The 15743-nt window shown below is 42.8% G+C and overlaps 1 protein-coding gene across 2 annotated transcripts in view; it reads left to right on the forward strand.

The window, feature by feature from the left end:
- Positions 1-14432, forward strand: part of LOC122563055 (coronin-2B-like) — a 162224-nt gene extending 147792 nt beyond the window's left edge. For both annotated transcript variants that reach the window (XM_043716406.1, XM_043716415.1), the window contains 2 exons: positions 9431-9666; positions 12470-14432. In XM_043716406.1, coding sequence (XP_043572341.1) covers positions 9431-9666; positions 12470-12601 — 368 coding nt within the window. In that variant the 3' untranslated portion in view covers positions 12602-14432. The remainder of the gene's footprint in view (positions 1-9430; positions 9667-12469) is intronic.
- Positions 14433-15743: the final 1311 nt, after the last annotated feature.

Raw genomic sequence — 15743 nt, forward strand, 5'->3', positions numbered from 1 at the left:
AGAACGTGCAAACTCCACAAGTCAGTCGCCTGAGGCGGGAATTGAACCCGGGTCTCTGGCGCTGTGAAGCAGCAGTGCTAACCACTGTGCCACCGTGCCGCCCACTAATGCCACCCACTAAAGAACCTGTCAGAGGCAGGTTCTTTACGAAGAGTGGTAAGGACATGGAATGCCCTACCTGCTAATGTAGTCAACTCAGCTGTGAAGCAGCAGTGCTAACCACTGTGCCACCGTGCCGCCCACTAATGCCACCCACTAAAGAACCTGTCAGAGGCAGGTTCTTTACGAAGAGTGGTAAGGACATGGAATGCCCTACCTGCTAATGTAGTCAACTCAGCCACATTAGGGAGATTTAAACAGTCCTTAGATAAGCATATGAATGATTTTGGGATAGTGTCGGGGGACGAGCTGAGAATAGTTCACAGGTCAGCGCAACATCGAGGGCCGAAGGGCCTGTTCTGCGCTGTATAGTTCTATGTTCTATGATAAACTGGGAATGAGTTGCACTTCTTAATTTCTCTTCAGGAAGAGATAAACTTGATTCCTGTAATATCTTTCTTAAAATTAATAATCCTGGTTTAATCGCATCACCAAATTAATACTCGACTCATTGACAGTAGATGGGTTAGTGTTCATGAGGTTGGATGACACATTGGTAGACTGCTGGGAATCTCAATGAGCAGATTGCCGCATTTTGTTGCCGTAATGATTGACGTTCAGCAGACTTGTGTTCTCCCCGGGGCCTTGCTGAATTGTCTTACCATTTAAAAGACTCATTTCAGGCGTCAGGGCCTCCATTTGCCGAGAGGTGTGAGGGAGGAGCGAAGGACTTCTGGGAAGGTTTTTAAGTAGGTGAGATTTCTTTGTTTTTCCTTCTTTTGTTTAGTTCTGTGTGGGCTATCAGAGTAACGGGTTATGGACGTTAGGGCAGTTGCATGTTCCTCCTGCAGAATGTGGCAGGTGAGAGACACTTCACATGTCTCTGCCGACTACATCTGCGGGAAGTGCACCCAACTCCAGCTCCTCGAAACCGGAGTTAGGGAACTGGAGCTGGATGAACTACGGGTCATCTGGGAGGCTGAGGGGGAAATTGAGAGGATGTACAGAGAGATGGTCACTCTCCAGACACAGGATAAGGACAGCTGGGTTACTGTCAGGGGGAGTAAAGGGAACCGACAGTCAGAGCAGGGATCCTCTGTGGCCGTTCCCCTCAGCAATAAGTATACCGTTTTGGATACTGCTGGTGGGGACAGCCTACCAGGGGAAGCCATAGTTGTCAGATCTCTGGCACTGAGTCTGGCACTGTGGCTCAAAAGGAAAAGTGGGAAATAGAAAAGCACTAGTGGTAGGGGACTCAATAGTTAGATGGATTGACAGGAGATTTTGTGGTCAGGAACAGGACTCCTGGAAGGTATGTTGCCTCCCTGGTGCCAGGGTCTGGGATGTTGCCGATCAGTTTTTGCAAGATTTTGAAGGAGGAGGGTGAGCAGCCAGAAAACCTGGTACATATTGGCACCAATGATATAGCCAGGAAAGGGACTGAGGATCTGAAAGGTGACTACAGACAGTTAGGTACAGAACAGGAAGCTGAAGAACAGGACCAGTAGAGTAGTGATTTCAGGTTTGCTACCGGTGCCATGAGATAGTGAGATGAGGAACAGTCAGCGAATGCAGCTTAACACGTGGCTGCGAGGCTGGTGCAGGAGGGAGGGCTTCAGATACCTAAAGCATTGGGATACCTTCTGGGGAAGGTGGGACCTGTACATGAAGGATGGGTTGCACCTGAACTGGAAAGATACAAATGTCCTGGGTGGGAGATTTTCTCGTGCGATTCGGGAGGGTTTAAACTAATTTGGCAGGGGGATGGGAATCAGAGCCACATGTCTGAGAGGGGGACAGTTGCAGACGTGTCAGTGACAGGATATATTGAATCTAAAAGGAAGGTTTCTCACGCGATGAAACAAAGGGATCGGTTAAAGTGTGTATGCTTTAATGCAAGGAGTATCCGAAATAAGAGTGACAGACTTAGAGCATGGAGCAGTACTTGGGACTACGATGTTGTGGCCATAACGGAGATGTGGATTTCACTGGGGCAGGAGTGGTTGCTTGATGTTCCAGGGTTTAGAATGTTTAAAGAGAACAGGGAGGGTGGAAAAAGAGGAGGGGGTGTAGCATTGCTAATCAGAGAGTGCATCACAGCTACAGAAACGAAGGTTGTTGAGGAAGTTTTGTCTACTGAGTCAGTATGGGTGGAAGTCAGGAACAGCAAGGGAACAGCCACCACATTGGGGGTTTTCTATAGACCACCTAATAGCAGTAGAGAGATTGAAGATCTCACAGGCGGGCAGATTCTGGAAAAATGCAAAAGTAGCAGGGTTGTTGTTATAGGTGATTTCAACTTTCCCAATAGCGACTGGAACCTCCTAAGTGTAGATGATTTGGATGGAGCCAATTTTGTCAGGTGTGTTCAGGAGGGTTTCCTTACTCAGTATGTCGACAGACTGATGAGGGGAGAGGCCATTTTGGATTTGGTGCTCGGCAACGAGCCAGGACAGGTGTCGGATCTTGCGGTGGGAGAGCACTTTGGTGACTGTGATCACAACTGCCTCACATTTAGCATAGCATTGGAAAGTGAAAGGAGCAATTACCGAGGGAAGATATTTAATTGGGGAAAAGGAAATTATGATGCTATCAGGCAGGAGTTGGGAAGTATAGACTGGGAGCAATTGTTCCACCGGAAGGGCACAGTAGACATGTGGAGACTATTTAAGGAGCCGTTGTTGCAAGTGATGCACAAATTTGTTCCTCTGAGGCAGGCAAGAAGAGGTAAGACTAAGGAACCTTGGATGACGAGAACAGAGGAACTTCTCATCAAAAGGAAGAAGGCAGCTTACGTAAGATGGAGGAAGCAAGGATCTAGCACAGCTTTAGAGGATTACAGGCTTACTAGAGAGGAACTCAGAAATGGACTGAAGAGAGCCAGGAGAGGGCACGAAAAGGCTTGGCAAGAAGGATTAGGGAGAACTCAAAGCCATTTTACTCTTATTTGCGGAATAAGAAAATGATCAGGGAGAAGGTAGGGCAGATCAGGGATAGTGGAGGGAATTTGTGTATGGAGTCTAAGCAGATAGGGAAAGCCCTAAATGAGTTTTTTGCTTCGGTTTTCACCAAGGAAAGGAAACTTGTTATAAATGAAAACTTAGAGGAGCTGGGATACAGTCTTGACCAGATCAAGATTGATGAAGTTGATGTGCTAGAAATTTGGAAAACATTAAGATTGATAAGTCCCCAGGGCCAGAGCAGATTTATCCTAGGCTGCTCAGGGAATCGAGAAAGGAGGTTGCTAAGCCGCTGGCAAGGATATTTGCCTCCTCACTCTCCATGGGAGTCGTACCAGAGGATTGGAAGGAGGCAACTGTTGTTCCTCTTTTCAAGAAGGATAATAGGGAAATCTCTGGCAATTACAGACCAGTCAGTCTTACGTCTGTGGTCAGCAAAGTTTTGGAAAGAATTCTGAGGGATAGGATTTATGACTATTTGGCAAAGCACAGTGTGATTAAAGGCGGTCAGCATGGCTTTGTGAGGGGCAGGTCATGTCTCACAAATCTTATTGAGTTCTTTGAGGAGGTGTCAAGACAGGTCGACAACGGTTGAGCAGTGGATGTGGTGTATATGGACTTAAACAAGGCATTTGATAGAGTTCCTCATGGTAGGCTCATTCATAAAGTTAGGAAGTATGGGATACAGGGAGATTTGGCTATCTGGATTCAGAATTGGCTGGCTGACAGAAGGCAGAGAGTGGTTGTAGATGGAAAGTATTCTGCCTGGAGGACGGTGTTGAGTGGGGTCCCGCAGGGCTCTGTAATTGAGCCTCTGCTCTTTGTAGTTTTTATAAACGACTTGGATGAGGAGGTTATGGGGTGGGTTAGTAAATTTGCAGATGACACAAAGGTTGGAGGTGTCATTAATAGAATAGAGGGCTACTGCAGGCTGCAGCGCAACATAGACAGAAGCAGAGAAATGGCAGATGGAGTTCAATCTGGATAAATGCAAAGTGATGCATTTTGGAAGGTGGAACTCAAATGTTGAAAATAGGATTAAAGACAGGATTCTTGGCAGTGTGGAGGAACAGAGGGTTCTGGATGTGCAAGTACATAGATCCCTCAAAGTTGCCACACAAGTGGATAGGGTTGTTAAGAAAGCATACGGTGTTTTGGCTTTCATTAACAGGGGTATCGAGTTTAAGAGCCATGAGGTTTTGCTGCAGCTCCACACTTGGAATATTGTGTCCAGTTCTGGTTGCCCTCCTATAGGAAAGATACAGAGGCTTTGGAGAGGGTGCAAAGAAGGTTTACCAGGATGCTGCCTGGACTGGAGGGCTTGCCTTCTGAAGGAAGGTTGAATAAGCTCGGACCTTTCTCTCTGGAGAGATGGAGGAAGAGGGGAGACCTGATCGAGATGTACAAAATAATGAGAGGAATAGATAGAGTCAATAGCCAGAGACTCTTTCCCAGGGCAGGATTGACTGGTACGAGAAGTCATAGTTTGAAGATATTAGGAGGAAGGTATAAAGGAGACGTTAGAGGTAGGTTTTTTACACAGTGAGTTGTGATTGCATGGAATGCGTTGCCAGCTGTGGTGGTGGAAGCAGAGTCATTGGGGACATTTAAGCGACTGCTGGACATGCACATGGATAGCAGTGAGTTGAGGGGTGCGTAGGTTGTTACTATATTTTACATTAGGATTAAATCTCAGCACAACATCGTGGGCCACAGGGCCTGTTCTGTGCTGTACTTTTCTATGTTCTAAGACGAGTTTCATGCTCTGGTTTAATGATCAACAAAACAGTGGCCAGAGTGGCTGGTAGCAAATATTCAGGCACAAAAATACTTGGTTCTCCATTCAAGATCATGAACATTGTGGTTGAAAATCAAGAATCTATTTTCTCTGTAAATCTAAGAAATGAAGATAGGATCGAAAGCAATAGGGCCAGGAAAGGGATGTCCTGGAATTTGTGACATGGTGGCTTCGTGGTTAGCACTGCTGCCTCACAATGCCAGGGACCCGGGTTCAAATCCAGTCTTGAGTGTCTGTGTGGAGTTTGCATGTTCTCCCCATATCTGCATAGGTTTCCTCCGGGTGCTCTGGTTTCCTCCCACAGTCCAAAGATGTGCAGATTAGGTGGCTTGGCCATGCTAAATTGCTCCATAGTGTTAGGTGGGTTAGCCACAGGACATGCAGTGTTATAGCAATAGGGTAGGTGGTTGGGTAGGATGCTTTTTGTGGACTCCATGGGCTGAATGGCCGGTAGGGATTCTGTGAAATCCACTTCTAGACGTGTTTTCCACATTCAGGTGAACAGGAGTGCTATCTCCGGCTTTTCCCCTTGAATATTTATTGATCTTTCCCCTGTAATGCATCTGTGCTCTTCCCCTCAAGTAATCAGCAACCTTCAAGTCAATGTGGTTAATTATCTAAGACACAGGGCTTTGGCTATTGTAATATGCTAAAGACTGTGAACAGACGATTACTGCTGTAGACTCTCTCACTATTGGACATATTAACCTCAGTCAGGCATGTCCCCAATCTCAGAGGTGATTATGTTGCTATTACATATTTGCTGAAGCATTTTCTGGCCTCTTTCAGCTCAGTTAGCTGACATGGTTAATAGAAGAAGCTTGGCATCTTTATCCCTATTACCTTGGAAAATGGGAGAATAAGGAGAGGTGGTGGCATTGTGGTGTTGCTACTGAGTGGTAACCTTGAGATCCTGGCTCTGGGACAGGGCAGCTTGTGAAATTCAAATTGAATAATTTTTAAAAATGCAATATAAAGCCAGTCTCAGTAATTGTAACAATGACAACTTTCATGGATTGTTATTCGAAAACAATCTCACCTGATTTACGAATGCCCTTGAGGGAGGGAGATCTGCTGTATTTACCCGGTCTGTCCTACATGTGACTTCAGATCCAGAACAATGTGGTTGATTCTTAACTGACCCAGCAAGCCACTTAGCTCAAGAGCAATTAATATGGAGGAAAAATGACATCCCTATCTCTTGAAAAGATAAATAAAAAAAGTTCATTTTTAAATAAACCCTGAATATCCTTGATTTGATTATGTTTGCACTCTCTGTGGCAGAAAATAGGTTCAAGTCCCATTCCAAAACTTGAACACAATAGTTTAAACTGGATGGCATGTTGGTAGACTGCTGGGAATCTCAATGAGCAGATTGCAGCATTTTGTTGTCATAATGATTGGCATTCAGCAGACTTGTGTTGAAGACAAGTTTCATGCTCCAGTTTAATGATCAACAAAGCAGTGGCCAGAGTGGCTGATAGCAAATATTCAGGCACTGAGGGAGTGCTGCATCATCGGAGCGGCCACCTTCCCGATGAGTTGTTAAACCAAAACTGCATCTGCTCAGATTGATGTCCATGTGACATCAAGAAATGGTTAGAAACATAGAATACTGCAAAGGTTATGGGCCCTGACAACATTCTGACAATAGTACTGAAGACTTGTGCTCCAGAACGTGTCGCTCCCAAAGCCAATGTGGAGAATTGCCGAGATATGTCCTGTGTGTAAAAAGCAGTACAAATCCAACTCAGCCAATTACCGGCCCTCAGCCTACTCTTGATGGAAGGTGTCATCAACAGTGCTATCAAGCATCACCTGCTCAGCAATAACCTGTTTACAGATGTCTAGTTTGGGTCCTACCAGGGTTACTCCGCTCCAAATCTCATTAAAGCCTTGGTTCAAACATGGACAAGAGAGTGAATTCCAGAGGTGAGGTGAGAGTGATAGCCCTTGATCGAGCTGCATTTGACCGTGTGTGGCATCAAGGAGCGCTAGCTAAACTGAAATCAGTTGATGTCAGGGGGCAAATTCTCCACTGGTTAGAGTCATACCTGGCACATAGGAAGATGGTTGCAGTTGTTGGAGGTCAGTCATCTCAGCTCCAGGACATCTCTGTAGGAGTTCCTGAGGTTAGTGTCTTAGGTCCAACCATCTTTAGCTGCTTCATCAACGACCTTCTCTTCATTATAACGTCAGCAGTGGAGACATTAGCTGATTGCACAATGTTCAGCACCATTTGTGACTCCTCAGATACTGAAGCAGTCCATATTCAAATGCAACAACGTCTGAATAATACTTAAGCTTGGGCTGACAAGTGACAAGTAACATTTACGCCACACAAATACCAGGCAATGATCATTTCTAAGAATAGGCAATCTAACCATCACCTCTACATTCAGTGGTGTTACCATCACTGAATTCCCCACTATCAAAATCGTGGGGGCTACCATTGACCAGAAACTCAACTGGACTTGCCACATAAACACTCTCTGGCTACAAGAGCAGGTCTGAGACTAAGAACACTGCGTCAAGTAACTCACCACCTGACTGTGCCCAAAACCTGTCTACTATCAACAACATACAAGTCAGGAGTGTGATGGAATACTCGTCAATGCCTAGATATGTGTAGTCCCAACAACGCTCCAGAAACTTGAAGCCATCTAGGGCAAAGCAACCCGCTTGATTGCTCAGTAGCAGCAGTGTGTACTATATACAAGATGCATTGCAGAAATTCAAACACCACCTTCCAAACCCATGACCACTTCCATCCAGATGGACAAGGGCAGCAGTTACATGGGAACACCATCACCTTCGAGTTCCCCGCTAACCCACTCACCATCCTGATTTGGAAATATATCGCTGTTCCTTCACTGTCATTTGGTTAAAATCCTACCATTCCCTCCCTAAAGACATTGTAGGTCAATCCACAGCAGGTGGACTGCAGCGGTTCAAGAAGGCAGCTCACCACCACCTTCTCAAGGGCAAATAGGGATGGGCAATAAATGCTGGCCAGCCAGCGATGCCCACATCTTGCGTAAATTAATGAAAGAACAATACAGATTTCAGTGGTTTACGGCTAACAGTATTTTGTTGCCTTGTGGAATCCATGTACTATGTTTATATTGGTTTTGGGTGATTTCTGGTTATTTGAAAAACCTGTTGTGATTTTGGTTGCAGTTCAGCCTTATGTTCCCTATCTTTGGGCATCTGGTGCAGTGGGCTGTGAGCAAGTCAGAGGATTTTCTCATTGGTCTGCTCCTGGGCCTGGACAAGTTGGGTCAGGATAGGCTGTGCGAAGGGTCTTAAGTCACTTATTGTCTGCCCCTCTTCCATGGCTATGTTCATGCCTGTGTGTTTTTGGAGAGGGAGCATGCAATATTCACTGATACTCTCAATGACTTTTCAGAAAGGAGGGCATGCAGGGAATGGGGGTCCTTTATTCCTCCCCCACCCCCTTCCTACTATATTTAGATTTTGCCCCCTACCTCTCCCTCATCTTTGGTGGTCTGTATTGTCCTTGCTTGGCATTGCCCATAATTTGATTAATTGGAAAGATTTGTGACTCAGTGCTAAAGGGTGATTTAGTGATGGAACAAAACCTGTTCAGTTGGGTGTGAGAGCCCTTCCAGATGTGACAAAGAAGAAAATATAAAGGGTCGCTGGGAAGGGGGGAGGGGGGTTCGTGATGGAGTGGTAGCGTTCCTACATCTGAGCCAGGAGGATGGGTTTGAGTCCCACCTGATCCAGAAGTATATAATAACACCTCTTAACAGGTGGATGTAAAAAAAGAATGGGGTGAGTGGGAGGCAGCTGAGGCACTAATATTGTCAGGAGAGAAATGCAGAACTGACCAGTCAACTTCCTCTACAAAGGAAAACTTTCCATCTCACCAAATGAGAATCATTCAACAAATTAACTTCAATTCCAAAAGAATTAGAGTTAGGTTTTATTGTCATGTGCACTCGAGGTACAGAAATACAGGAGTATAGTGAAAAGTGTGTAATGTCACCACACTCAGCACCATCTTCGATATAAAGTACCTAGTTACAAATCTAAGGTAAAACAAAAATAAATACTAAAGTAAGCCACAGAAATGGAGAAATAAAGAAAACGGCTAAAAGTTCTACATTACAGTTCTTCCTAGTACAAATTAGGGAAAATAAAGAAATAAAGTTAAACGTTAAACATTGCAGTTCTTCTATGGACTGCAGTCACTCCATGCTGGAGGCTTTCCACATGCAGTCTCACTAGCCCCCTCACTGGGCCAACCCCAGCTGGGCCTGCAAGCTACTGACCAGCATCTGTGACAGGCTGATCACCCAATAACCCTCCCGAAGGTGCAGCACACCCTCAGCACTACACGGGAAAACTGTTTGAAATTTTCGGTTCAACTCCCAGGAGTGACTCTTAAACTCATGCCTATCTGATTCAGAGGCCCAAATCTGGCATCTACCCATGCATGTGACAACTTTGCATCTCAATAAGTTTGCTCATTATTCATTGTCTTAACTCCTTTCCTTTTGGTTCATATTTTTGGTTCAGTCACATTTTTTCTCTTCTGTTGTTTCAGATCCTATATTCATCTCCTTAAAGCCTGGCTTTAACACCCCACAGTCTTCCCCTCTGAAAACGGGAAGTGAGCAGTGGGACCCATCTAGACACACCAAAAAAGAACAAGTGACAACGAATACATTTCCGGACATTCAAGAACAAAGGAATGCAGAGAAAGTACAAGATCAGAGGAAGGGTTTCATCACAAATGGTTATGATCTGTCACAGTGTCCAGTTCCTAAAACAGAGAATGAGGTATGATGAAATAAGAAGCAGAAAAAGATATATTTCTTTTTTGTGTTTATGTTATTCCAGCTAAGAAACACTTTCTCAAAAATATATAGAATTATAAAAGCCTATATTGAATTTTGTTTTCTCAACCTAATGCTGGACTATGCCTTCAGATATCTACAATCCTTTTCTAGTCCCCGCCCTGAGTTTCTGAGAGTATCTCCTCACCATTTGCAAAAAAACCTGATTGGACCTATTCAGGAGAGTTGGCCAGTAGCACTGGAGTCTGTGCAATACACGTAAATATCTAAACACTGCTGTAATATCACGAGAGTTTCTGTTTCAGCTACCCTTCCAGGCAGTTAGTTCCATACTCCAATCACCCTCTGGGTGAAAACATTTCACTTCAGTGCATTAACTGGACTGCATGCAGTACTCCAGGTGTGGCCTAACCAGAGTTTTACACAGTTTCAGCGTAACCTCTCTACTCTTGTATTCTACGACTCAGCTAATAAGGGCAAGTATCCCAAATGCCTTTATCAAACAGCCCTCCTTCCTTCAGGGATCTATAGGTATGCATGTTAAGGTCCCTCTGATTGTCAGTACTTTCCAGGGTCCTACCATTCAGCGTGTTGCCCTTGGCTTGTTAGCCCTCCCCAAATGCAGTACTTCACACTTTTCCAGGTTGCATTCCATTTGCCGCTCCTCTGGCCAGCTCACCAATCCATTGATGTCCTCCGCAGTTTAAGGCTGACCTTACTAATTACCAGTTGATCAACTGGGGGGTTTGATCAATTGTCATGTGACCTTCTGAAGGTTACAAACTTCTTGATTGTTTAAGTCCGAATGAATGTACATCATAAACAGGAAGAGCTCCAGCACTGAGCCCCGTGGCAGCCTATTGAAATACAGCTTTCCAGACACAAACATTTCTCGTGATACAATCCTGTCCTTCCTACCTCTCTGCCAATTTTGGTTCCAACCTAAAGCTTTGCCCTGGATTGCATGGGCTCTTGCTTTCTTGATGAGACAGCTTATCAAAAGCTTTGAAGCAGTCCATATAAGTGATTATCAAATGCATTACCTCATTAATGCGTCTGGTTTCCTCCTCAAAAGATTCAATTAAATTCGTCAAAACATGACCTTCCTTTCACAAATCAATGCGAACTGTCCCTGATTAATCCATACCTCTTGGAGTACAGATATATTCTGTTCCTCTGAATTATTTCTAATTCTCATCCCCATCACTGAGATTAGATTGACTGAGCTGTAATTTTCTGGCCTATTCCTTCCTCCGTTTTTTAACAATGGGTCAACATTAGTAGTCCTTTGGTACCTCGTGTGACCAGCGGGCATTTGAAAATTAGAGCCAAAGGCCCCTAATATCTTGCCTCCCTCAACAGCCTCAGCTACATCGCTAATAGGCCTATGGATTTATCCATTTTTGAAGCTGCTTAACCAGCTACTCTTCTCTCTCTGTTAATTTCTTCTTATATTTCACACCATCCATCCTGAAATCTATACCCTCACTGTCCTTTTCCATCGTAAAGACTGATGCAACATATTTTTTAAGGATTCTGCCCACTCCTTCTGGGTCTACAGCATATTACCTTTGTGGTTCCCAATGGGATCTACTCTTTCAGATTTTGTCTGCTTTGTCCCTTTTCAAGCAATCCAGATCATCATAACTCACTTTGTAATTTACTTTCCCCTTGTGTTATATCTGCTTTTTTTTGCCAGTTATTTTAAATCTGTGCTTTCTAGTTACCAACTTTCTTGCCATTTGAAACAGTTTGTCCTTGTCTGTTGCATGTAAGCATATGAATTTGGAGAAGTACCATATTTGACCCCTCCTAGTTTGCTCTACAATTCAATAAGATCAGAACTTCAACTCCATATTCCCATCTAATCCCTATCATCATAGTTTGTCTACCTCTGCCTTTAAAGTGTTCAATGACTCTGCCTCCTTCACTCACTAGGGAAAAGAATTCCAAAGACTGTCAAGGACTGAGAGGAATGAAAATCCTCCTTACCTCTGTCTAGAATGGAGGATCCCTCGTTTTTAAACCATGTGCCTAATTCTAGGGCCTCCCACAAAGGAAGCATCTAACATGTCAAGTCCCTTCAGGGCCTTGTATTTGAATAAGGTTACTCTTCATTATTTCTAAAGTCCAATAGATACAAACCCACCTGTGCTTGTATGATAACACCCCAGCCTACCCCAAGTATTGGTTGAGTGAATTGTCTCTGAACTGCTTCTAATGCATTTACATTGTTTGTGAAATAAGCAAACCAAAACTCCACATGGTCCTCCTGTTGTGGCCTCATCAACACTCTCTGCAACTGTAGCAGAATGTCCTTACTTTTATATTCCAGTCCCCTTCCAATACACGTCAACATTGCAATTGTCTTCCTAATCACTTGCTACACCTGCATACTAATTCTCTGAAACGTACTGTCCAAAACCCCTCTGTGTTTCATTCATTTATGTATGCTCTGCTGTGAAGCAGGTCCTCAGCTCATTCACTGAATTATTGTCTTGGTGGTTTTAGTCACTGGTTGTTTGACTTTGCATTCCCATTTCCTTGGCCAACAATGCTGCATAATACCCTCTGAGGAGGAAACGACTGCCTGCCTGTCCTTTAGCTAGTCATGTATTCAGTCACCAGCTCTCCCTCAGTTTTGCTAATAAGCATTTCCTGGATCAGCCACTTCAGGCTTTTCTAACGTAACCCTTGAAAGATTTAATCAAAGCAAACAAAGCTTTTCAATTAAAAATGGTTTCTCTTGAGGGAAAAAACATGACTTCTGGTTTACTTTTGTCCAGCTTCTGCAGATGTTTTACCGACAACAAGAAGAGATTCGAAGGCTACGTGAGCTGTTGGGGCAAAAGGAAATTCGAGTGAAACAGCTGGAGCTGGAAATTAAGAATATACGCTTCACCCCCATCAGTTACTGAAGAGGAAATGTCGAGTTGTTTTGGTGGACGGGGAGGGGAAAGGATGTGGAAGGGAAAGAACAGTGTAAATGCAGCTAGCCGATATAGCAAAGCTACCCTGAGAACTTGAAATAATTATATTTTTATTGAAAAAATTAATTTTTAAAACTGTACTTGTACAGGGTGCACATTTTTGTTTTTTATTTATCTCTTTATATGATGGTGTATATACACTAATTTTTTTTAAAAGCATACAGTGGCTTGAAATAACCTTCTGAGCTTGTCAATTGTAACATGTCTCATTTACTCCAGTGGCTAGGGGTTGGTTAGCTTGGATGGCTGGTCTGCAATGCTGAGTGACGCTAGCAGTGTGGGTTCAATTCCTGCAACAGTTGAGGTTACCATGACACTCCTTCTCAACCTCTCCCCTTGCCTGAGGTGTGGTGACCCTCCCTTTGAAACCACCACCAGTTGTCTCCTTGTAATGAAAGAGTAACCCTGAGGTCCGGTACAACTACGGTGACTTTATCTTTTCACTCTGGTGATTACTGTAGCTTTTTTTGTGTGGACAAAAGATGCATTTCCTTTTCATGGGCACCATCCAGATACTGATTTGCACATCTGGTGGGGCTACTGTAAGGAAAGGAAATGCACCAAATAGCCAGAATGATGTAAAAGATTGTGTTGGATTAAGCAAACAGATTACTGCCATGGAAATTAGTCAGCCTTTTTATAGAAATATATACATAAAAATGATTTGCTATATTGTTTTTAAAAAAAAGAATCAAGAGTTATATTAACTCGGAAGATTAGCTTGGCAGTTTTTAGGCTGAAACATTGTGCATAGCATATCTGTCCGTCCTCGTATTCATTCATTCATAATTTTAACTGATTTTGCTTTTGTTTTTGCTTTGTTTGTGTCACTAGCGTTTCACTATGGAGTCTGTTCTCCAGCACTGTTCTTAAGCTGTGTGCGTGGCTGCCAGAGACGTGCACAATTTTGGAAGGTGCAAGGTTTATTTAAAACAAACTTGCTGGAAATTGTGAACATACCTCAGTCCTCCTTATGTTCAAGATTACTTCACTTCAATTAAGGAAACTATGAATAAAGCAAGCTTTTTAAGGAAAGAAAAAAGTTTCAAAATCCCTTTTCACCCACTTCAAAGGCTTTTGGGGAAGGTTGCAAGGGACTTTGTCAAACCTATCTTTCCAATGAGATATAATGAAGTTTGGGCAGTGCTGATCCAGAGCTGTCTTCCAACTAATGCGTAATACTGTTGATGCTGGAAAACTTGACATTAAAGCAGAAAATACTGGAAAAGGCTTAGCAGGTCTGGCAACATCTGTAAAAAGAGAAACAGAGTTAAATTTTCAGGACTTTTGTGACCTTTTCACTGTGTGCTATCAAAAAAATCTCATTCAAAAATTTCAAATTATTCCAATTTGTTTCATTTTATGTTCTCTTTGCATGGGTCATTTGAAATATAATTGAAACAGAGTTTTGCTAATTATTTGCTACAAAGTTTTGTACACAATGAAATTGTTATGCATCTTTTTCAGAACCGGGTTGATCTAACTCATTCAAACAAATTGTTAAAGTTGTCTTTTATTTTGATTAATTTTATCTTGCTGTAAGTTTTTTAAACTTTTCAGATTTTGATATCTGCCAAGAAGAAAATAATCAATTCATACAACCCAAAATGTTGTCCATTTTAATTTAACAAGTATATTTTAAAGATGTATACACCTCAATTGGAATCACAAATGCTTCTATCTCAGCCTCTGTAGACTTTGAGTTGTGGATCAGCGTTCTATCTTTTGATATAAATAGATTAAACAACAAAGTCAAAGGCAAATGTTTCTACATTGAAACCAGTTTATTCAAAGCAATTTTGTACTTAGTGGCTCTAATGCCACCCCTTACCAAAAAGCAGGATTTGGATTCATGAAAAACCTTTTCTGCAAATGTTTTGTGTTTGAAGTCAGTTCTGAGGGAATAACAACTTGCACTTGCATAGCATCTTTAATAATGCATTAGAACATTTGAGGCACTTTGTAGGGAAAATACAAATCAAAACTGCAAATAACATGGCAATCATTAAGGAAAATTGTGAATAACTTCATCATCAAGGTCAGTTTTGAGGAGCGTTTACAAGGGAGCGAGAAGTAGAAGTATTTAAGGAAGGAAAGTTTGGGGCCTAGGCAGCAGAAGGCCTATTCACCGATTAGTGCATCAATTAAAATCAAAGCTGCTCAAGAGGCCTGAATCAGATCAGCACAGATATCTGAGAGGGTTTCTGGGTTGGAAGCGAATACATCGGAAGAATTTGAAAACAAAGGATGACAACTTTAAAATCAAGTCATTGCTTGACCAGGAACGTGATAACTGCTACTAAAAATGGATGTTTATATTGTCAAACCGTGCCAAGCATTTCCTGATCAATAATGTATCAATTATCTCCATCCATTTTCAATAACTTATCTTCTTTGTTTTCCTGGGGGATTATCCATTTTTGAAGTAGCTGAAGGGAAAATAGCACATTCTTGAAAAAGTCATATCAATATGTTCTAGTTTCACAAACACAAGTTATATTTCTGACTCAGGCATGAGTGTTCCCATTTGGTGTAATGGAATGTTGTAGATCAGATTGAAAATCACCTCCCTTGTCCTGTGCCTTTGCTGTAAAGATGACAAGTGATACTTGCACATATTGCCTCCAAAAACTAAATGATAAAGGGTTTTACATTGAATTTACACTACAGAAATAGGCCATGCAGACCAAAGTGTCTACACAAATGTTCACACATCACAGGAGCCCTCTCCCATCCTCCTTCATCTTGACTTATTAACATAGCCTTCTGGATCTACCTCCCTTGTGTGTCTTGATCTAGCTTCTTCTGACAGGCACCTGTATTATTTCATGACTATTCGCTTATTCTTGCAGACAACCCCTTTCACTGTCGCAAGTGAGCTCATCTATCTCTGCTTTGATGAGGAATCCTGTTGCCATGATAGTCATATAGATAATCACAGAGTCATACAGCATGGAAACGTACCCTTCGGGTCCAACCAGTCCATGCCAACCATAGCCCCAAACTAAACTAATCCCATTTGCCTGCACTTAGCCCATAGCTCTCCAAATCCTTTCCTATTCGTGTACTT

Source organism: Chiloscyllium plagiosum, chromosome 2 (genome assembly GCF_004010195.1).
Source record: "Chiloscyllium plagiosum isolate BGI_BamShark_2017 chromosome 2, ASM401019v2, whole genome shotgun sequence".
Lineage (NCBI taxonomy): Eukaryota > Metazoa > Chordata > Chondrichthyes > Orectolobiformes > Hemiscylliidae > Chiloscyllium > Chiloscyllium plagiosum.